At 43.5% G+C, this 21624-nt stretch overlaps 2 protein-coding genes and 1 pseudogene across 20 annotated transcripts in view; 1 reads left to right on the top strand and 2 right to left on the bottom strand.

Moving 5' to 3' along the window:
• The window catches only part of NPL (N-acetylneuraminate pyruvate lyase), a 38048-nt gene extending 29751 nt beyond the window's left edge, over positions 1-8297 (bottom strand). For 2 of the 19 annotated variants that reach the window (XM_045877271.3, XM_045877275.3), the window contains exons 1-2: positions 7940-7999; positions 3882-3956 (exon numbers count right to left, since the gene is read on the bottom strand). In XM_045877271.3, coding sequence (XP_045733227.1) covers positions 3882-3949 — 68 coding nt within the window. In that variant the 5' untranslated portion in view covers positions 3950-3956; positions 7940-7999. The other 17 variants (XM_054507996.2, XM_064594198.1, XM_064594195.1 and 14 more) reach the window with 17 other exon arrangements.
• On the top strand, positions 7158-20882 carry LOC135364820 (uncharacterized). The gene is made up of 4 exons (XM_064595524.1): positions 7158-7192; positions 7634-8358; positions 14830-14945; positions 19355-20882. The coding sequence occupies exons 1-4, from the start codon at positions 7158-7160 to the stop codon at positions 19790-19792; spliced, it is 1314 nt and encodes a 437-aa protein (XP_064451594.1). The 3' UTR covers positions 19793-20882.
• LOC123845695 (large ribosomal subunit protein eL15-like) lies at positions 13606-14576 on the bottom strand (annotated as a pseudogene).
• Positions 20883-21624: the final 742 nt, after the last annotated feature.

The following is a 21624-nucleotide window of genomic DNA, read 5'->3' as shown; positions in this document are numbered from 1 at the left end:
GAGCCCAATGCGGGACTCGATCCCAGGATCCTGGGATTCTGACCTGAGCTGAAGGTAAGGTAGACACTTGACTGAGCCACCTAGGTGCCCATGAAATGGACTTTCTATTTTAATGACTGTACTTGCCCAAGGGAATAAGTGACTTTTTGAAACAACTAAGGAAAGCAAACATCTTCTAGTGTGTGGAAAGACAAGAGTTGAGATGGGTAGAGAAGGACCTTTCTCTCTGGCTCCAAGGCTAGGTGCAGTGGGTTAATGTTTTAGGATCGTGGTCTCATCAACTGCAGAAACAGAGGTTGCAGTTCTCTCTCAGAGTTGTTATGAAGATGAATTCGGAATATGTACATTAAAATGCCAGCACAATGACTGACACGTAGTGTTTAGCCAATTAGTGTTAGCTTCTTTTCCTCATGAAATAACAAAATTTACCATTCACTGTGCTAGATGCTGAAGATACAAATATAAATAAGAAACATGCTCAGTCCTTGTGTATTGCCTGGTACTCGATAAATATCTCTGGAATAAGGTTAAGCAGCTCAAAGCCTGTTGGGAGAGACAGGCATGTAACAAACAGTTATTAGAGTAATTTTCATTAGCAAGTACTTCTGATGTAATGTGAAAAGGTGTGCCCAGGCTACTGTGGGAGCGCAGGGGGAAGGACTCTGTAATTCTTTATAGGAAATGGGAAAGAAGCACCAGAGGATGGCTCTGATGGATGAGTAGAAGTGTTCATGTGGAGTAGAGAGAGGAGTGCGTGGTGGTAGAAAAAGGCAGAGGGAACAGAATGTGTAAAGGCACGAAGGGAATAAAGAACATGAGGTGATGGGGCAATAGAAATGTAGCAGGAGAAGTATCCCAGATAGTCTGGGCTTTAACTTTATTTTTTTAATTATTATTATGTCTTGTTAATCACCATACATTACATCATTAGTTTTTGATGTAGTGTTCCATGATTCATTGTTGGCATATAACACCCAGTGCTCCATGCAGAAAGTTGGGCTTTAACTTTAGATCAGTTCATCTCAGACTTTAATGTGCTAAAGAATCATCCAGGGACAGTGAAAATGCAGGTTCTGACTTAGTGGTATGTAGGAGGGCCTCAGATTCTGCCTTTCTAGCAGGTTCCTATGTGATATAGAGCAAACGGTCCATGGACCACATGACGAGTAGTAAGGCTTTGACAAAAGGGGATCGGCAGAGAGTCTTAAAGAGGGAAGTGACACAATTAGATTTATTTATGAGGACGCTCACTGGGCTGCAGTGTGCAGGTTGGACTGGGGTTATAGGTACTTTATACATTCTTCCTGGGATCACTCCAATATCCCTCATGACATAACACCAGAGGGCTGCACTCTTTGGATTCAAATGCAACTTGGAAATGATATGGCTGAATACTTTACAGAATATGAAAGAGAACTTTTAACAGGTGACAAGACCTCCCCAGGGTCAGACAGCTAACTGGTGGCAAAGCTAGGGGTCAAGAACCCAGATACTCTAACTAAAATCCATTTAACCATGTTCTTCCTGTAAACTTCCCCACTTCAGAACATCAACTTATATTCAAGAATTGAATTTGGATATTTCTTAGAATTATAAAGAAAAAAGGATGCAGGAGAATAGCTCTTGTTCAGCCATTCTCAAGCATGGAGACTGTGGCTTACTTTATGAGCCAGGATGGGAAAACTCCCATGATGGCAGGTCACCAGGCAGAATTTCCACTTATTCGATTCCATGTGACCCTTCTTTCTGTCTCCTGGAAACATGTCATAAGTTCACATTCCCCTGTGGGCAAGTAGGCAAATGCCCATCTGCTCTCAGTGGGTGCTCCAATCTTGCTTTGTACCCACAGTAATGTTTGAATGAGAAGGGCAGGTGGTGGGAGATGTGGGAGCTAATATAGCTTACATGCCTACTATGTGCTCTGTACTGACATACAGTTTAATTCTTTTTTTTTACAAAATTTTTTAATATATATATATTTTTAAGATTTTATTTATTTATCAGAGAGAGAGAGACAGAGGCAGGCAGAAGGAGAAGCAGGCTCCTTGCTGAGCAAGGAGCCCGATGTGGGACTCAATCCCAGGACCCTGGGATCATGACCTGAGCCGAAGGCAGATGCTTAACCGACTGAGCCATTCAGGCGTCCCTGTACATTTTAATTCTTAAGGCCCTTGCAAAAAAAATACATTCTTATTTTGATTGCACACATCAGGAAAGTGAAGGTCCTAGAAAGTCCTAGAAGGGAAAAGGATAAAAAAAAAAAAAGAAGAAGAAACAGAGAAATGGAGGAAGCAGGGCCAGAGGTATTGGGGAATGGAGAAGGATCCAGAAAAGCAGAGTCATTTATCTTCATATGTGGGGCTTGGCGTCCCCGGAAAACAGCAGAATAGGGAGGAAGAACACACCAAAACTCTCAGTGAGTCCTAAATGAACAAATAAGACTGTTCAAGGAGTCTCTTCTCTGCTGAGGGATCTGATTAAGAAGGTTAAAGCAGCAACCAGATGTAGTGTTGTAAGCCTGCAAATAGGATCCTTCTCAATAACAGGAAGTGAATCCTGCCTGCTCATGCAATCACATGATTTATCTGTTTTATTGGCCCAACAAGTGGCTAACACATCAACAAAGAGCTGACTTCAGTCTTTCTTTGGACTTACGGAAACTGAGAAGCAACAGAAAAAAAAATTGCTACCAATCACTGAGTAATCTAAATGCCATCTCAGCAAGAATTTGATTTAGACGTAGATGGGATTTTTCATGAAACTTAGAAACTGGAGGTCTTGAACTCCAGCGATCTAAGGGTAAACTGCGATAGGGCCAACTTTGAATGAGAATACTAAGTCATAAGAAATTTCACCTATTTTAAAGGGGGTAGGGTTAAGGTTTACAAATTCAACAACAGAAGGCCAAAAAAATAAAAGCCTTTCTTAAAGATCTCTTAAATTCCGCATCTTCCTTTTATCCCTGTCTGGTTCAAATGAACATACTGACCTAAGTGCCTCCTGACCCTGTGCTGAGCACCATTATATGGAATATCTCACTTTAACACCCAGAACTCCACCGTGCAGGTTAATTATCATTGTATTTTAAAGAGAAAGAAAGGAGAAGCTTAAAGAAGCCAGAATTCTGTTTTGGCAGACTGACCACTCTAAGGGGTCAAAAGCATTTAGATCCAGGTGGATAAATTCCCTTTTTGTCCATGGCAATGTCCAGAGAGGGGTTATACACCTGTGGCACATGACCGTTAGCTGATAGTACGAGCAAAGGGACTGACATAACGTTCACCTGGGAGTTAGGGTGCTTGTCTGGGTAATGAGTTCTCAGCAATCATCTGTTGTTACCTCCCACTCCTGCAGGCCCCCAACATTTAACCCATGTTGAAATGAGACTGTAAACATACTAAGGGGTCCAACTTGCAGCTAACTTCCCCTCTTTACTCAGGCGAGGACATTTTCATCACATCTATGAACAGCCTGAGGTGGAATCATGCAGCTATCTAGAGACAGGATCTAGAGGGGCCAGGCCAGGGCTTAGAAGCAAATTCTGCTAAAATGAGATTCTCCTCATCTAACTCCACCGGCCTTATTTGGGAAAGCCAGGCCTCTGATGAAATCCAAAGAGAATTTATTTTGTGGAGCTATAGACACTGGGAGAAAGGCAAGATGCCATATCTTACCTTCTCTCTTTCTGCACTGTTTGTGACATAGAGACTCTTCTCTGAGTTGGGATCAGAGACAGTACGGGGGAGGGATGACTGACAGAAGCGGCCATTTGGCAGGAGTACCACAGAGGTGCAGAATCTAAGTGACTGCTACTATAGAGAACTTCTGTCCATTTTGGTGGAGTGAGAACAGATTCCCCTTAGGTCCCAAATGATAGTTACCCATGCTCAGTCATTGGCGTGATGGTTGCAGCAACGAGACCTTGAAGCTTCTTCTTCGGGGAGGCCATTGAGCTGCTGAAAAAAGTCTACAAAACATAAATGTAATTCCTCTCCTTCTTCAAGGAATGTCCATTAATGATAAAACTCCCAGGCAAAGTCCATTCCCAGTTTAGAATCGTGAAAAAGGCTTACAAGTACACAAAGACACAGAGCAAACAAAAAGAATGTAACATGTAGAGCTTAATTCTGTAGAGGAGGTGACCATTTTTAAAGACAGGAAAAGGCGGAGACAAGAAGGGAGCAGTGTTCGGGAAAGTACTATCAGAAAGGCCTCCCACTTTATCTCTACAGGTGATACAGGCAGTCTGAAACCTCAAAGAGCAGGGGTAAACAACAGCAGACCCAAGAAAGAAAATGAATCTAACTCAGGGAGGTCAAATATATAAAAAATTACTATTACTTAAATTGTAATATGGTCAGGACAAAAGGGACATCCCTTTCTTTTTCCATAGCTTCATTCTTTTAAGCAAGAATCTCACCTAAAACCAGCACTTACAGTTTTAAGGCTTCAGTGTGATCTAATTAACTATCTTCAGATTTCCCTAACTATCCTTTCCATATTCTAATTTTGACCAGTTTTGCTCTGTTTTGCTACCTCTAGTAAACCATGTATACTCTATCATGATTGTTTATTTACCTCTCTCCCACTAGACCAAGCTCCCCAGGACAGGGAATACATTTTATTTGCCTTTGCTTTTCCTGTACTGAAATACCTGCTGGACACCTTCTCTTCAATTAAAAAGTGATGAATATGTGGGTAACTGAGTGAGGTATTCAGACTGTAGCTAGATGATGACTTCTAGAACAGGGAGATCACTGCTCAGAGACTCAACCTGACCCCACTCATTTGGGGCAAAAGGATTCCTCACCATCTGACAGAGAGTACACCTGTCATGCCAGTGGAAAAAAGTCTAGAGGTTGTGGAAAACAGGCATGAGAGACAACAGAGTATCCTAGTTCATAGCCTGGATTCCACAGGCAGACTTCCGATTCAGCTCTCCAGCTTTGCCACTTACCAGTTACGGAAGTGTTACTGTTTTTTGAGCTGTAGACATAAAAATTCAAAGCCACGAATGCAAAGTCTAACAACTGCAGAAGAAAATAAAAATATAATCAGAGTGTATTTAGTGACAGACAAAAGATGCCTGGCTTAGAGCAAGCACAGTGATATCTATAGGTAACAGAGAAGATGGGGTATATTACAGTTCTGAGGTCACTGGCATATTTAAAAACCCAATGCCCGCTACACTTAAATTTGACCTACATAATGTAATAATTACAAACTATCTCATTTTGTTCGTTCTTTTAACTGTTCATCTCAACTCCCTAAATGGGAATATAAACTTACAGAGTACATGTATCGTATCTTCTACTTTTTCTGTATCCCCCAAGAGTTCTGGCTCTGGTGAACCCTGGAAGCCAGAAAGAGGACAAAACAAGGACAAAGACATGAAAGGGCACAGTATGGCAAAACTTAACTGCTTTTGTAGAAAGCCAACTTGATACCTCCCCTGACAAACAGATATGTCCCTCTAGCAAAACTTGCTCCTGAAATTAAGCACCAATACTTCAAGTAGCTTTGCTCTGCACTGAAGGGCAGGCAATAAAGGGCAACCTTACCTGATATACGGGATTCTAGAATTTCTCTGACTTTTCCTAGTTTGAAGAGGAGACTAAAATCCTGTGGGAGGTTTTGAGAGATAAATGGGGGTCCATTGGGAAAACACAGGGCCAGGGCACAGACCCTGTCTGTCCCAGAGGAATGTCTGTACATTAACTGAGATGGATGCTATGCTTGCCGCATATCTTCACCGGGCACTCCTGCAAGCATCTGAACTCAAGATACCTGCCAACTTGTCCCCCAAGATTTCTTCCTTTGTTCCTTATAGTAGAGGGGTTGGAGCACTAGCTCTGGAGTCAGACATCATGGGTCTGCATCCTGGCATCACCACTTAGCAACGGGGCGGCCCTGGAACTGTTATTCACCTTCTCTGTGAGTCTGTTTTCACTCCTGTAAATAACAGCAGTCATATTTCATAGGTTGTGGAGAGTAAAATGAATTACTTATCATAGAATGATTAACAAGAGTGCCAGACACATAGTAAGTACAATTGTGAAGTCTTGTCAGATAGCTATAGGACGTTAACAAGTATTATTATTTTTACCAGCACCTGCTTTCCTGTCATTTCATTTTTACTGGTATTGCTTCTCTGACCCTCAGTACTCTGGTCCATTCAGGGACTAAGTCATTTCAATGCTCTTATCTTCCTTCCCTGCAATCCCTCCCTCCCTGCTTACTGCCCCTCTCAGAACTTACCCTTTGTTACCTCTTATCTAGACCGATGGACACAACCTCAGGTCCAAGGGGCCCAAAGGGGGCTCAAGAAGGCACAAATGATAAGACTCTCAACAGCTAGGTTCAGCACTAAAAGTCTCCTAAGTCAAACCCTACCAGGCTGCTCACACTATACTTCTGATTCTGAGCTTTTACCTGTATTTATTTCATACTTAGGGCAACTACATTGATATTCTTAGGACTGTCAGAAGCTTGGATGGGTAGTTTTATATATGCTGTTAATTGAAAGAAATACTATTAAGTGCATGTAAATGCAATCTGGTTAAAAAAAATTTCAAAAACATAGAGCCTGTAGGGGTGTGGGGTCAGAGTTGGGAATTATTGTTCTAATCCCCACTTTCCTCCTCAAATCCACATAGGCTGCCAGGTTAATCTCCTGGTAACACAGACATTTCTGGTCCTGCCTTTGCCCTGCTCAGAAAATGCAGTAACTTCCCCCTGGCTTCCGTAGGAGAAATACCAAACTCCCTGGTGCAGGTCTCTGTATAGATCTCTTCATTTGATCTCAACTGATTTCCTGGTGCTCGTCTCTACCATGTCTGGCCTGCTTCCTCTCTCCGGAGCCTCTCCCATCTGGAATGACATTATCTCCCACTTCAGCCAACTTTAAAAATTCACTGAAAAACTAGAGAATATCCCCTGATCCCCCAAGAGGAAGATAATTTCTTACTCCTCAAAATTCCCTCAAACACTTGCTTTTCCTTAAAAATTTTACCTCAGTTATTAGAGTAGTTTTGGCTTTCTTCTACAGTGCAAGCCACCAGGGGGCAGGAACAGCTTCAAAAAAAATCTATCTGCAGAGCAATACACTAAATGAACAAAATTTGCTGACTTTGTGAACACTGAAACTCCAGCAAGAGATGAGGCAAAAAGATCACAACAACAGTAACAGATGGTTAGCAAATGGTTGCTATTTCGTAAAATTTGAATTTTAAATAAACTTGGTAATGTCTAGCTTTGGTATTCGTCATAGCTTGTATCAGAAGCAAATGGTTAGAACGTCCTCCAGCCTAAGGCTTAATGTGAATTTGAAATGTTAACACTGAAACGCTGGAGAGGGGATATTACTCTTGAAATCCTGTACCTCTGTTCACTGACAACACTTAGTGCAAAGAACTCAAGTTGCCTAAGTCAGTCCTCTTAAAAAGGACACAGTTGAAAAAAAATCTCTGGGGGAGAAGAAGGATGCAGCTCTGGGCATGGTGAATGACTTGAGAAATACGTAGAAAAAAAAGAGAAAATGGAGAAACTAAAGAAACAAACACAAAAACAAAACGCAGAAATATAAGCAAGTTCCCATAAATAGAAGGGGTTGGATCAAAGGCCATCGCTAAAGTCTGCTTCGCTCCACCGCGGCCTCGGGTCACTTTGAGGAAAGGAGCCTTAGAGAAAGCTATGCGGTCCTGAAAGCGTCCGGGGAGTGGTTCCTCTGCCCGCGGCGGTGCGGACGCTCGCTCCAGGCGGAAGGGTATGGCGTTCACACTTCCTCCAGCCCCACGGTCCCCGCTTCTCTGCCCTCCCCTCTCCTCCCGGCCGTCCCCGGCCGCCTCCCCGCCCCGAGTCCCGTCCCCGCGACCCTCTGCCCCCATCCGCTGGTAGTCTCCGTCCGTCCGTCCGTCCACCCCGCGGGAGCCGCGCTCACCGGACGCGCCCGGGTCCGCCTAGCTCGCCGGGCAGCCGCCGCCGCTCCCTGCACCGCCGCGCGCCGCCCCGCGCCCCCGCCGCGGCCGCGCGGCCCCACACCACGTGCCCCCACTCCCGGGGCCCGGAGCGGCGGGGCCCGCGCCTGTGCCCGCGGCGCGCGGAGAGGCGCGCCCCCGCGACGCTGCGCACGCGTGCAGTTTCCCGCATCTCGGCGTTACCTGGGCGGTGTGGGTGAGGCGCCGGGACTGCGAGCACCTGAGTTTTTGCACCTCGGGACCCGTCGCGCGTGCTGCGGTGCGTCTGGATTCCCCCGGGCAAGCCTCTCTCTTCCTCTTCGGCTCAGCGGGTCCTTCCGCTTGCTGACGCCTCCTGGGCTCTCTTTCGCCTTAACTTCTGTCCAGGGCCCTGCAGCAACAGGTATTTCGTGGTTGTGGGCTTTGAAATGTGTGCTCTTTCGGAAGCTTGCTGAGAACACCGCCTGCCATCTCAAAGGAGATGACGAATATTAAAAGCGGATTAGTTACTAAAGTGGCAGCTTTCCTGCGTATTCTGGAGAACAGTTGAGTTCTGAAAGGGAGAAATAATTTTAAACGAAGTATCTCTACTTGTAGGAATGTCAGGAGTTTATTTTCTAATATCATGTACTGTGCTAATAAATCAGAAACACAGCCATAAACAAGTCCTCAGCTCCCTCTTGTTGAGGTGAATTAACCTCAATGTTCCATAAAAGGCAGTGGTCGATGCTTATTTCATTGAGAGAAAATAAATTTCCCAAGGGCTTTCTAGTTTGCACCGTGCTTTTAAATCCATTGTAGAAGTTCTTTCATTGCACACAGCTCCAGAAATTAATTCATTAATCAATTCATAGAACAATCCTTTGTGATAGGTACTATTTTTTAAGTTCACATTTTACGGTTGAGGAAGCATCATCCCATTCAGAGACGTAGAGAGTTTAAGTGACTTGCCAAAGGCTAGCGGGCTGTGGGTAGTTGAGTGGTGATCTGGATTCAAGTAGTCTGGAAGATGATACTTTTAATCACCACTCTATGTTATCCTACAAAAAAAGAAAGGGAAAATCCTAGGTTTGTCTTGTAATGTTGACAAGAATATTATATCCCAATGGGACAATGTTAGTAATTTTTTTTCAAAGTCACACTTTAATATATGCAAAATTAAATATTTCAGTACCCAAAAGGTATAGGACATTAGGTTTAAGGTTGTCAACCAATAAACCAATATGCTAAATGAATAAACTACTGTTTAAAGAAATATGGTAGTATAAAGCAATGCCTTCTAGTAATGTGTTAGGGTTTGTTAAGAAACAGATGCTAAAATGGAATTTGATGTGCAAGAAATATATTGGGGGAGGGACCCAGAGAAGGCAGGGAGAGCCTTGATTGTCATTCAGGGCTGACACCTGTGGAAGAAGCTATGGAAAGAAGAGGGTGGGGAAGGAAGGGTCTCACTGGAATGGGGAAGAAAGGGCCTCACCCCTTAAGACACTCAGAGCTTCTCTGATGAATTGTGGGAAAGACATTTATCTTTAAAAATATGTATGCCTGTGCAAAAATATGAAACACTGAGGGAGGGGAAGACCTTAAGCTGGGCAGAGGGGTGAGTGTGTGGGTATGCATGTATGTGTGTGTATGATGAAGCAGGACAGTGTTTCTGAAAAGTCTTCCTGGGGAGGTGACACCTGAGCTGTCCTAGACAAGGAGAAAGAAGAGGCAGCAAAAGGCTCACTGCTGGCCGGAAGTCCTCTAACACTTGTCTGCTAAGTGGCATGGACTCTGTGACCTGTCTTCTATTGTTATACAGTATCATTTAATCATCATTACTTCTCATGCTCTTATTTCTTGTCCTGCAACTCCACTGTGAGGTGCTCAAGGCAGGTGCCATGTCCTGTTCTTTTGTTTTTCCTACAGTGCAGAGTGCAGTCCTGTCCACCTGCAGGCCAAGAGGGTGGGATTTGGAGACATTTACTCCTTTACTCCCTTCAACTGTCCTTTGTTTTAAAAAAATATATTGGGGTTCCACATCATATTGTGTTCACTACAATTCAAGTTTGAAACTCAGTGACGTGGAGGAAAGAGCTTGGGGGATACAGTGCACTGTAATTGATCAGACTGGTCACATGTTCCATCCTTGGAAAGGGCAGTGGACCCTATCATGGCCTCCGGAACTAATGTGGGAAAAGGGTGGTTCCCCAGAAGGGTTCCCCTCACCTTCTTGTAATGATGTTAAATGCTCTAGTACCAATTGCAGGGTGTGGGGGGTGTTCCCCACACTAAGAATGAAAAGTTCTCTGACACCAGCTGGGTGTCCTACAATTTAACTCAATTCTGGTACTATCTACTCAGAGATAGCATCAGATTCCACAGATTAAGGGTTCAGTCCTACAAGTCTGCTCTCCCCACCCCACCCCCACTTCAGACGCCACATCAGACCCGGGCTCTTACCTGTGCTTCTGACCCATTGGCTATAAACCAGACCCCTTCTTTGATAATTTGCTGCAGCAGCTCACAGAACTCAAAGAAACATTTTACTTACTAGATCACTGGCTTTTATTAAAGGATGTAACTTGGGAATAGCCGGGTGGAAGAAATGCCTAGGGCAAGGGGTGGGGAAAGGGCTCATAGTTTCCCTGTTTTCTCTGAGTACGAGTGTACCACTCTCCTAAAATCTCTATGTTCACCAACTAGAAGCCCGCCGAAAGCCCTCCTTTTTGGGTTTTTATGGAGGCTTCATTACATAGGCACGATTGATTAAATCACTGGCCATTGGTGATTAATTCAACTTTGGAGAAGGTTGCGGGTAGAACTGAAAGTTTCAACCTTCTAATCACATGGTTGGTTCTCCTTGCACCCAGCCCCCATCGTAAGTGCTTTCCCAAAGTCACCTTATTAACATAACAAAAGACATTTATTGCTCTCATCTCTTACAAAATGCCAAGAGTTTGAGGAGCTCTGTTCGGGGGAAATGGAAGAAAGCAAAATATACATTTTTTATTATATATTATCTACATTGTATATTATATATATACAGTTGTCACCAGAAAAGAGGAAATGGATTGTAGACAGCCAGAACACTGCTATACTGAGGAACATTCATGAAGGAAGGAGAATGTAATTTGGATTTTGGAAGTGTTGCTATCCATTGTGGGCCTAAAAAAGTTCTGTCCATAGGTGAGCAAGAAGAGCTCTTTGCATTCCTTGTAAAGACATATAACCGACTCATAGGTATGAGAATTACTCCTGGGAATTCTGGTTGTGTGGGCATGTTGGTGGGGCTGATGGAAAAGCCAAAGTTTATTTTTTGCATCAAAGTTCAGAGATCTTCAGAGCAGGGAGCAGGCCATGACTAGAAGTGGGACACGATTGCTGGTCCCCAAGACAAAGACCCTTTCAGGGTTTTATTTCTGAGGCTGAATGCTAACTAGTAGAGGGACATCTCTTGAGAGAAGAAAAGTCCTGTACAGAAACTGGGTTTCAGAGAATGCTTTGGGGTCACAGGAAAGGATAGTTTTGAGATCAGTCATGCTCAACTGTCTCCTGGCCCGGCCCTTTGGTGAAGGCATATTGGTTCCAGCTCAAAGGAAAAAAGGAACAGAAGATGCGCTTCCATATTTGGCATTCTTAACCCGGGATCTGTGACTCCAGATTTTTATTTTTAATAGCAATAATCTTTTTTTTTTTAGATTTTTTTTTTTTTTAATTTATTTATTTGAGACAGAGAGAATGAGAGAGACAGAGAGCACACGAGAGGGGGGAGGGTCAGAGGGAGAAGCAGGCTCCCTGCCGAGCAGGGAGCCCGATGCGGGACTCCATCCCGGGACTCCAGGATCATGACCTGAGCTGAAGGCAGTCGCTTAACCAACTGAGCCACCCAGGCGCCCTAATAGCAATAATCTTAATCTTTTAATAATACTAACCTTTATGGAGATACTATTCAATACTATACGATTCACCTATTTTTAGCATATTTCAGTATTCTCTGCTGTAATTTCACAGAGTTGCACAACCATTGCTGCAGTCAATTTTAGAGCAATTTCATGATCCCCAACAATCCATAGTTAGCAGTCACTTCCCATTCTTTTCCTCCTCCTGGCCCCTGGCTCTAAGCAACTGTTAAGCTTTCTGTTTTTATAGATTTGCCTGTTCTGGACATTTCATATAAATGAAAGCATACATCATGTAGTCCTTTGTGTCTGGCTTCTTTCCCTTAGTGTAATGTTTTCAAAGTTCATCCATATTGCAGCAGGAATCAGTACTTTGTCCCTTTTTATGGCCAAATAATATTCCATTGTATGGGTATACCACATTTTATTCATCGGTTGAGGGACATCTGAGTTCTTTCTGTTTTTTGGCTATTATGGATAATGTTACTATTGTGATGGCAGATTTTAGACCTCCTGGAATATTGTGGTATCTTTTTTCCAGTGGAGTTAGTTTATGGCATTTTGGCCTCTGTTTAGTTTTTCCGAAGCCCCAAGTCCTTATCACGATCAGGGCTCTCATCTGTGCCCAAGCTGCTCTTCTTCAGGCTGACTGCTACTCACTCATCCTTCAGATCTTGGCTCAAATGTAACCCTCCTGAGAAGTTAACTGGTGTGCAGACTCTCCTCATAACACCCAGACCACCTCATAGCATCCATTACAACTCATTAGTGTGTTTAGTGCTCCCCATTAGTTGGTTAAGTTTCACTAGAACAGTTTCTGTTCTCTTCCTTGGGACACATATAGTGCCTGCTACGTGGTAGGCACTCAATAAGTAGTTGAAATAGTACACAATGCAGAATGAATCTTGATAAGTGAGAGCAGTATCCTAGCTCTGTTGCCTGAACATAAACTTTTGAATTGATGGGAAGAGGGTACCTCCTTGTTGACTGGTGTTTATACAAGAGTCAGGCCCCCTGTGGCCAAGAGGGATGGTGTCAACACAGAGAATGAGAACTAGGGAGCACCGAGGACACAGGGGCCAGATAAAGAGGCCTGCAGTGCCTCTCTGAGAGCAAGAAGGAAGGGATTGCTGACTGCATTAAATCTGGGGGATGTGGGGTGCCTGGGTGGCTCAGTCATTAAGCGTCTGCCTTCTCCTCAGGTAATGATCCCAGGGTCCTGGGATCGAGTCCCACATCGGGCTCCCTCCTCGGGGGGAAGCCTGCTTCTCCCTCTCCCACTCCTGCTGCTTGTGTTCCTGCTCTCGCTATCTCTGTCTCTGTCAAATAAATAAATAAAATCTTTAAAAAAAAAAAAATCTGGAGGATGTTGCCTTGTTGACTTTGAGCCCCCTTTTCTGGATTGTATCTATGGTCTGACATGCCAGTGGGATCCCCACATTGATTTATCATCTCGTAATAATTGGAAAACACTTTGAAAATTTGGGCCTAGTTTAATGGTTGGCAAGGGAGAATTATGAGGGTGCCATCGTTTGAAAACAGAAAAGGAAGTTAATATTAATTTTGCTTGGCAGGTCTTCTTTGACAATATTAAAATAATTACAGAGGCAAAACTTCCTTTTGAAGGATGTTCGGCTTGTATTAGGTATTGCCTATAGGCTGTTGGAAGGCACACAAGTGAGTCTGTTTTGTTTTGTTTTTTTTTTAAGCAGACATGACTGTCCTAAACTGTTTATTAGGTAAGAATTTTACAAACATTATTTACATTAGCGGTAACGGTGGAGCTGGAGAGTATTACGTCTTCTCCGTGACGCATGGCGAGAACCACCAATAGTGTGGTGGAACTTGTGACCCTTTCCAAGGCCACGGCTCTTGCAGCCTGCAGATGTCAGCCCTCGCATCTCCCTGTGCTTGTGGACTGGTTTGGTGATCCACTGGGTGTCAGGATTTCTTCTGATAGCTTTATGGAATGGATCAATGAGGATAACCTCAGAGAATTTGTATGTGGAATCTTCACCAACCCAGGAAGAATTCAAGACTCTCAGCCCCACAGTGGCGTCCAGCTCACTCCTCTACAACAGACTGAAGGCTTCCGGCAAACTTGAGCTGGTTAACACCATGATGGACAGGCTTGCCTTAGGTAGCACCCTTAGGAACTGGGCGTTTGCGGCCACCACGACGCACGCGAATCCGATATATGACATAACCTTGCTTGGCCTTGTACCCCAGCCTGCATACTTTATCGGGCCAGGTTAGGCGGGGGGCCCTGTGGAGCACAGAGAGCTGGCGGTACTCCCAGCAGCACACCCTGAGAAGCGCATTTCATCGGACTGCTTCCTCCATAGCTCCTGGAAGTACTTGTAAGCGCCCGTCTTGGCCTACCTTTGAGCTGATGGCTGCTGCCGGACAGAAAGGAAAGAGCCTTTCTCCCAAGTGAGTCTGTTTTACTTGCGACAGCACTCTATAAGGTTCCCCAGGGATCTCAAAGAGAAATAAACATGTCTTCCAAGAACATGCCAAAGCTCAGAAGCTGGTCATATTATGAATTAGGTGAAAACTCACCACTAGGTGACAGTCTGTCAGCAGAAATTGCTTTCTTGTTTAATGACTTTCCCCAACTGAAAGTTTTTGGGAATATCAGTAAAAATAAAAATATTAGGTAATCTTTTTCTGACCCCATTTCCCTAGCCTCCTTTTCCCAAAAATCTATGGAGCGGACATCTTCAATTTTAAACATGCTTCTGTAATCTCTGTCTCAATATTAAAATAATGAAAAAATGATGTATGGAAAATCACACAGAAATCAGACATAGAAAATTCAGTCCCCCATAAACTAGTTCTTTGGGTTTTGAAGATAAATATGGCTATGAAAAGAGTACACTCAGTGGTCTTGACTTTCTGATATGTAGAGGATGCTTTAAAAAATCTAGTTCAAGTTTAGTTTATAAGTATTTTCTCCCTCATGAATATAACTCTGTGCTTCCTTTCAGCATTTGAGGTGAAGATGGAGCTCTTGGGAGAAATATATTTTAGCTCATTTATGAAGAACTTTCATTTTATGTCCTTTTTGAGTGAAGGGAAAACTCCCTGGAACATGTTCAGTGAGGTAAGCGCAACTTGAAATTTCCTTTGCTTCCACCCAAGGCTGCTTCAGTTCTGGGTAATAGCTGAACTCAAGCACTAACAGTCTGGGCTCAGGGAAGTCTGGGCCCCTCCTGTCAGCTGGGAGCAGGGGGCGGGAGCTCAGATGGCTTCTGTGGGGGTTTGGGGGAAATTTTGTTAGTCCTGCCCCTTCTCATACCCATTGCCCAAGCCATCCGGGCGCTACTGTCTTGGACTAGCAGACTCAGCTTCCCATGTTATTCCTACTGCCCCCATCAACCAGGTTCTTCTGGGCCCCCCCCCAAAGTTCACATAAGTTATTCTAAAGTTTGTTATTCCTGTGCTCTGTTCCTCAGGTTAGGTATCTTAGTTACAGCTAAATTATGTCAACTCTGAAAGAAATGCCTACAATCTATATTTGGCCGTACATTTAAAGGTGGGCCAACTAGGTTAAAAAAAGAAAGAAAGAAAAGCAAAGTACAGAACAGTATTTATTCAATTCTTCCATTTGTATTAAAAGAAAAAAAAAAAAGGTGTGTGTCGAGAGGTACCTGTATCTGTAGGTATGTTATCTGGGAGGATAACAGTGATATTCAAATATTTAACAACTGGGTCAGTGCTGGGAAGAGGGATGGCTGCTGGCTTTAGATCTGAAAGCATGCTGCAGATCCTCAAGTATCTAAGCTGTAACTCTTTAATGGTTGATTGAAATTCTGGGGGGGCAGCACTCAGGGGGCTTTAAACAGCAGCTATTTACCAATCTAGAGAATCTGTCAACAGTTAAACAACTTGCGCTTATCCTCAGCCATTTCTCCTGGGAGGGGAGGGGATCGAGGTTCAGAGAGACTTCTTTTTCAGTGTGCCCTTTAGTACTGTTTACAATGTTTGGTGGTTGTTCTCGTTGTTTGAATTCTATTCAATCATGGACTCGGAGATCGAATTTAATTTTGTTTGGCTCAGGGGATAAGTCTTATTTTTAGAATGTGGATCTGGACATTTCTGTCTAGTCATCCGACTCCAGTCTGCCTACAGACTCGGGGCTGCTCTCTTTAGTGCCATCTTGCAGGAAGCTCCCCCACCCAGAGCTTTGCTTACACCCCTCTGCTCCCCTGGCTGAACCCCTTATACCAGCACTCAGTCCCCACCCCCAGTCCTCAGCGTTGCTGTCTGAATCTTCTTTTGTTACTTATCCCGCACCTCTTGTCTCTCCACCTTACCAGACGTCAGTTCCATTACTAACTAGCATAGACATTGCTCTGCTTATTCTCAGGACCAGAAAATAAGTGCTTTTTTTTGTGTCCACACAACTCTTGTGTATGGTGAACCTGCGCTTCCCTGCCTTTTACCTGAGCATCAGCCTGCATGGTCATGGTTATTGTAACCATGGTAATAACTCACATTGCATTGGTTTGTGCCTCTGCCTGCCTCGTGCAGAACCACCCCTGCCTCCACGTTTCCCCCCGAGGTTGGTCTGAGGGGCAGGGTGATACTTGAAGTGGGCCCCCTTTCATCCTTTGCTGTTCTGCTTTGAGCTCCTTGTTGGTATCCCCTGCTGTGAAACCACTGGGGGGCAGTGTCTCCTCTCAGCCACAGCCACTCGGCCAAGGTTGCTCTCTCCTGGTGCCTGAAGGTGTGGAGAGAAGCCCTTTGTCTTCTGCCTTGCCACATTCTGTCACCCAGGCCCCAGAGCAGCATGACGTGTATTCAGTGTCTCACTGAGCCCCCTCCCTCCCCGTCTGAAGGATCTGCCTGCACAGGGCTCAGGTTTGAGCCTACGGAGCCAAGGCAGGGAACCAAAGGTGGAGACAAGGCCTTTTTTTCCTTTCCACCCCAAGGCTTCCCTTCCTGTCCTCCTTTCTTCCACCCAAGGCTGCCACAAAACCGTCTTTAAGCAGTGGCTTCCTTGAGTCTAATCAACTCCTAACCAGGTCAACTGTTCCCTTAGATTGATCAAACAAAGTTGATCCTTTGTGGTGGGCTGGCCACACACGTTCTTTGCACACTTATCTCAGTGCATGGTAATTATCTGTTGGCAAGTCTGTTTCCCCGTTTGACTGCTGGCTCCTCAAGTATGAGCTCCTATCTTTGTGGTATTCGTCTTTGTATGGCCAGCACCCCATTCCTGCCTGTCACATGGCAGACCTTGGTAAATATCCCTTGAAGTATAATCAAACACTCATTTTGCAAAGATATGCAAAAGAAAACCTCTCGTCTTTACCAGAGGGACATCCAGGCAACACACACACAGGGAGGGGAGCTGTTCTTTTTTTTTTTTTTTTTAAGATTTTATTTATTTATTTATTTGAGAGAGAGAGAGAGAGAGAAACAGCATGAGAGGGGAGAGGGTCAGAGGGAGAAGCAGGCTCCCCGCTGAGCCAGGAGCCCGATAATGTGGGGTTCCATCCCAGGACTCTGGGATCCTGACCTGAGCTGAAGGCAGTCTCTTAACCAACTGAGCCACCCAGGTGCCCGGGAGGGAAGCTGTTCTTAAAGGGACATCCCCTACCCTACAAAATATCCATCTAAGGCTCTCTGGGCTCCTTGGGTCCTTAGGGGAGAGCGGCACTTCTGGGAGAGGCTTGCATTGGTCTTGTTTTGAGAGAGTAGCATGTTGAACAACTGTTTGACTGGTTACATCATATTGTGCACCTGCCAATTGAAAAAACAAGGACAAAAACATGACAGTACAGTATGGCAAAACATTGATCAGAAAGGGGAAAGGCAGATGACATACAGGGACAGAACATTTTATTTGTATCATCCCAAATTCAGAGAAATGTGGTTAACTCAGTGCTCCAGTCACCTAAATGTTCACAGCGGAGGTAAAAGTGACAGACTGAGGCATGGATCTGCTAATGCTGGATATTGGGTGTTTCCTCTCTTATTATTTACTAGAAGTAAGTCTGATGTCATGTGATAGACCACTAAGTGTAAACGACTCTTCGACCAAGAAAAATAAAGAAATTGTGTAACTACCTGACTTTATTCTCTGAGAAGCAAACCCATGAAACACAGGCAGGGCAGACACTCTTCAACTAGTGTGTGAGACTAACAGAGGTACTAATTATGTTTATTGTAATAATAACAATATTAAACACTTAACTCAAGGAATGGCATTTGTAGAAGTTAGAAAAAATAAGAATATTCCAACGGGCTTTTGGATACTCAGTGGCAGTATCACAAATAATCACAGTCATTGGAATCATTTTCAGAGATGAGGAACAAGGGTTTGATTTTAGGGAGAGGTGTTAAACAATGTATAGATGGTCACACAGGTGGTAAGTCTCATTCTAAAGCATGACCTCTTTCTCTGCAGAGCAGTGCCTCCCTCATTGGAGAATGTGACAGTGAAAAACATGTGATTCTCATGGGTATTGTATGGTTAGATGTTTTGGTTTCCCTGTTCTATGTACCTAGAAAAACTTGGAAACTAAATGACTTGCTAGCTGACAGAGCAGGTGGTACTGAAGGGGAGTGGCGGGAATGACCACAGCACGGAGCCTCTTGCCACTCAGCGCCTTCCCTGTCTCTGTTCGCCGTAGCTCCATCTACTTAGAGCCCATCACAAAGTCAATCTACCCCTCTCCCAACTCACCCACCAACAGTGAAGCCCTCAGCATTTGTCGAAAGCCCACTTTGTTGTTCCTAGGGCAGGGTTTGGAATGCCAGAGCAGCACCAGACAGGGCCCCTTGCCACCCTGGTGCTTGTTAATCTAGGTGGAGAGACAAGGCAAAAATTCGTGACACAATTACAGAATCTGACAGAATGTAATAAAGTGCTAAATTGTGTGGTACAGACAATTAGAGAACAAGACAGTATATAATAAAGTGCTAATTGTGTGGTACAGACAATAAGTATAATAGGAGTTCAGTGAAGGGATGGATGAGTGTGGGCTGTAGTCTTCAGGGAAGACTTCTCATCATGTCAGGGCTGCCGTGTTTATCCGGTGCATGATGGGAAACTGAATACGAAATAGAGGATGGATGAACAGCAGAATAACTGTACTGTACTTTGGTATCTCTTCTCAGTCTAGATGAGGGCAGAAAGGGAAAGAGAAAGAGTTCTTTGAGAGGTCGCATTCACCATTTAAAACAAAAATCAAATAGAGAAATACTTATTTTCTCTCTCAATTGTGTTACAGAAAATTTCCACAGAAACTTAAAGTCATATTTTAAATTGAATAATGTTCTACATTGGACTAGGAGCGTTCTGTGTTTACAGAAATCATGTTGTAAATTCTTTTCATTAATGAAGAGTCCTTTTGCATGACAGATAATCACTTACTAGTTTATGCAAGACTCCTTGAAGCAGGTAAATAGATACTCTTGTATACTAGTGCAGGACTGATAAACCTTTTGCAAGGTAACTTGGCAGTGGGTACCTCAGACCTTGAAGATGTGCCTGTTCTTCAGTCTACCAGGTTTACTTTGGGAATTTATCCTAACGATGTAATCATGGCTGACTGCAAGAATAACTCTTCAACAAGGATCGTTATCACAGAGTTGAGAGAAACTGGGGACAATCTAAATGCTCCCAAAAAGAGGAATAATGAAATAAATGAACATATTTGTAAAAATGGAATGTGTAGTCACTACATTGTTACCAGCAAAACCATTGAATGTGGTGGGAAATGTTCACAATATATAGATAAGCGAAAAAAGAAAATTCTACAGCTCCTAGAGTATGATTCCATTTTTGTGAAACATCTGTTTTATGCAGAGAAACATATCTCAGTGGTGAAGATATATGTTACTTCCACTTCTTTATGCTTTTGTGAAATTTCCAAATGTTTTCCAGGCTACATGGTTTACTCTGAAATAAAACATATTAAAAATCCTATGGTTCTCTGATTTGTTTTGGAAGTTTGGAGGGTCATAATTTGGACTGTCATCAACCAGTGAGTTTCCTTAAAGTGGAGTAGACCTGTCCTGGGAGGATTCCTACAGACCTAGGAGGTGGAGGTAGAGGTAGAAATGGAGGTGAGGGTAGGTTAGAGTGGCAGATCCCATGCAGCAAAGAAGTTCTGGGCCAAGAGACAAGCTTCAGAAGCATTAGTCCATTTTTCTATTTTATAAATAACTCCTTGTGTACATTATTTTCATGAACTCACATCAAGCTAGGAGATAATGAAAGGTATGCATACTCTTTAAGGCTTATACAACATGAATTTTTAGCAGCAGAGCCTGTCAGGGGGGCAGAAAAAGCCCAGGGCATGGATCAATTTTCAGGACTTACGGAATACTAAAAAAAAAAAAAAAGTATAGATGTACCAAAACAGTTTCAAAAGTTGTTGTGTTCTAAAAATGCTTATCTTGAGGAAATCAGTACCTTTAACCCAGAGAATACGAAACCAGGAAGTTAAATTTCATTTTGAGAATATATTAAAAGCCTGGATTTGAGATCTTTGGTGAATATTTGGGTCCAGGCTAAATTAGGCACTGCCTGGAAACCATGTGGGGGGTGTGGAATTATTGAAAAACATCGGAAAATATCCGGGAAGGATTTTGGAATTTTTGGTCCAGGGGATTTTCCGTGTCTAAAGTGAAGACAAAATACTGTTCTTCAATTCTGAGAACTTTATTTAGAACTGTGTTGAAAGGGGCCTTTCTCTGAAAGATTTCAATACAAAAGCACTGTATTTTCTCATCCGATGACTTGGTGTCTTCCATTTTCTAGATTTTGACTAATTTAAGGTCTTAAAATATAAATGTTTCAACCCCTTTTAGTTAATAATTTTCTATTTTTACCTTCCCATCTAGCTTTTCATCTCGTAGTTGGCCCAGTGAAAATAAAGTGCAGTAAAGTCAGAATTTTACTGCCTTTCCTATGCTTCCCAAATAGAGGGGAAATCCTTGGAGGCCCAGGTTCTTGGGAAGCCAAACCTTAGCTAAAACTGGGACATGTTTGCTTCTCTTGAAGAATCCATCCTGTAGGAAAACTTCCTTTTGCCAAAATGAGCAGCATCCCCAGAGTACAAGTTGTAAGGACTTGTTTCTGCACATTCCCTCATCTTTCAATTAATTTGGGTGAATTAACCCCTCTGTGCTCCAGGCTTTCCATTGGATGGCATAGTATAGTGCTCAACTGAAATATTTGTGACAAATAGCAGCCTGAGCTGACATGGACAAGCCTTCCCTCCCTCTACTGCCACATAGAAAGCCTAGATAAAATGTGGCAGAAATGTCAAATATTTATATATAACCAGTCTTGAAAAAAGTAAGGATAATAGTCTTATTCTTAGTATGAAAAAGGAACTCAGAGCCAGTGTGATAACTGTAGCTAACTGGCTGGTGCTACATGTAGGTCCTAGAATCTGGAGGCTCAGATATTGAGGCCATGTAGGGACAGGATATGTGGCCCCAAGGCCAAGTTTAGGCAGGGCACTGTGACTGGGATTATCAGATTTAGCATTTAAAAGTACAGGATGCAGGGGTGCCTGGATGGCTCAGTTGGTTAAGCGTCAGACTCTTGATTTTGACTCAGGTCATGATCTCAGTGTTTTGAGATCAAGCCCTCCTTGCTTAAGATTCTCTCTGTCCCCCCCCCCCCCCACCCCCACATGCACGCTCTCGCTAAAAAAATAAATAAAAGTACAGATAAACAATGAACACTTTAAATATATATATAAGTATGTTCCAAAAGTTGAATGGGACATTCCTATACTAAAAAATGTTTATCTGAC

Source organism: Mirounga angustirostris, unplaced genomic scaffold, assembly GCF_029215605.1.
Source record: "Mirounga angustirostris isolate CCGP_5_RB_7025 unplaced genomic scaffold, mMirAng1.0.hap1 SCAF_6, whole genome shotgun sequence".
NCBI classification, from domain to species: Eukaryota; Metazoa; Chordata; class Mammalia; order Carnivora; family Phocidae; genus Mirounga; species Mirounga angustirostris.
Note: the sequence above shows the minus strand (reverse complement) of the source record. Positions and strands in the feature narration are given on the sequence as shown.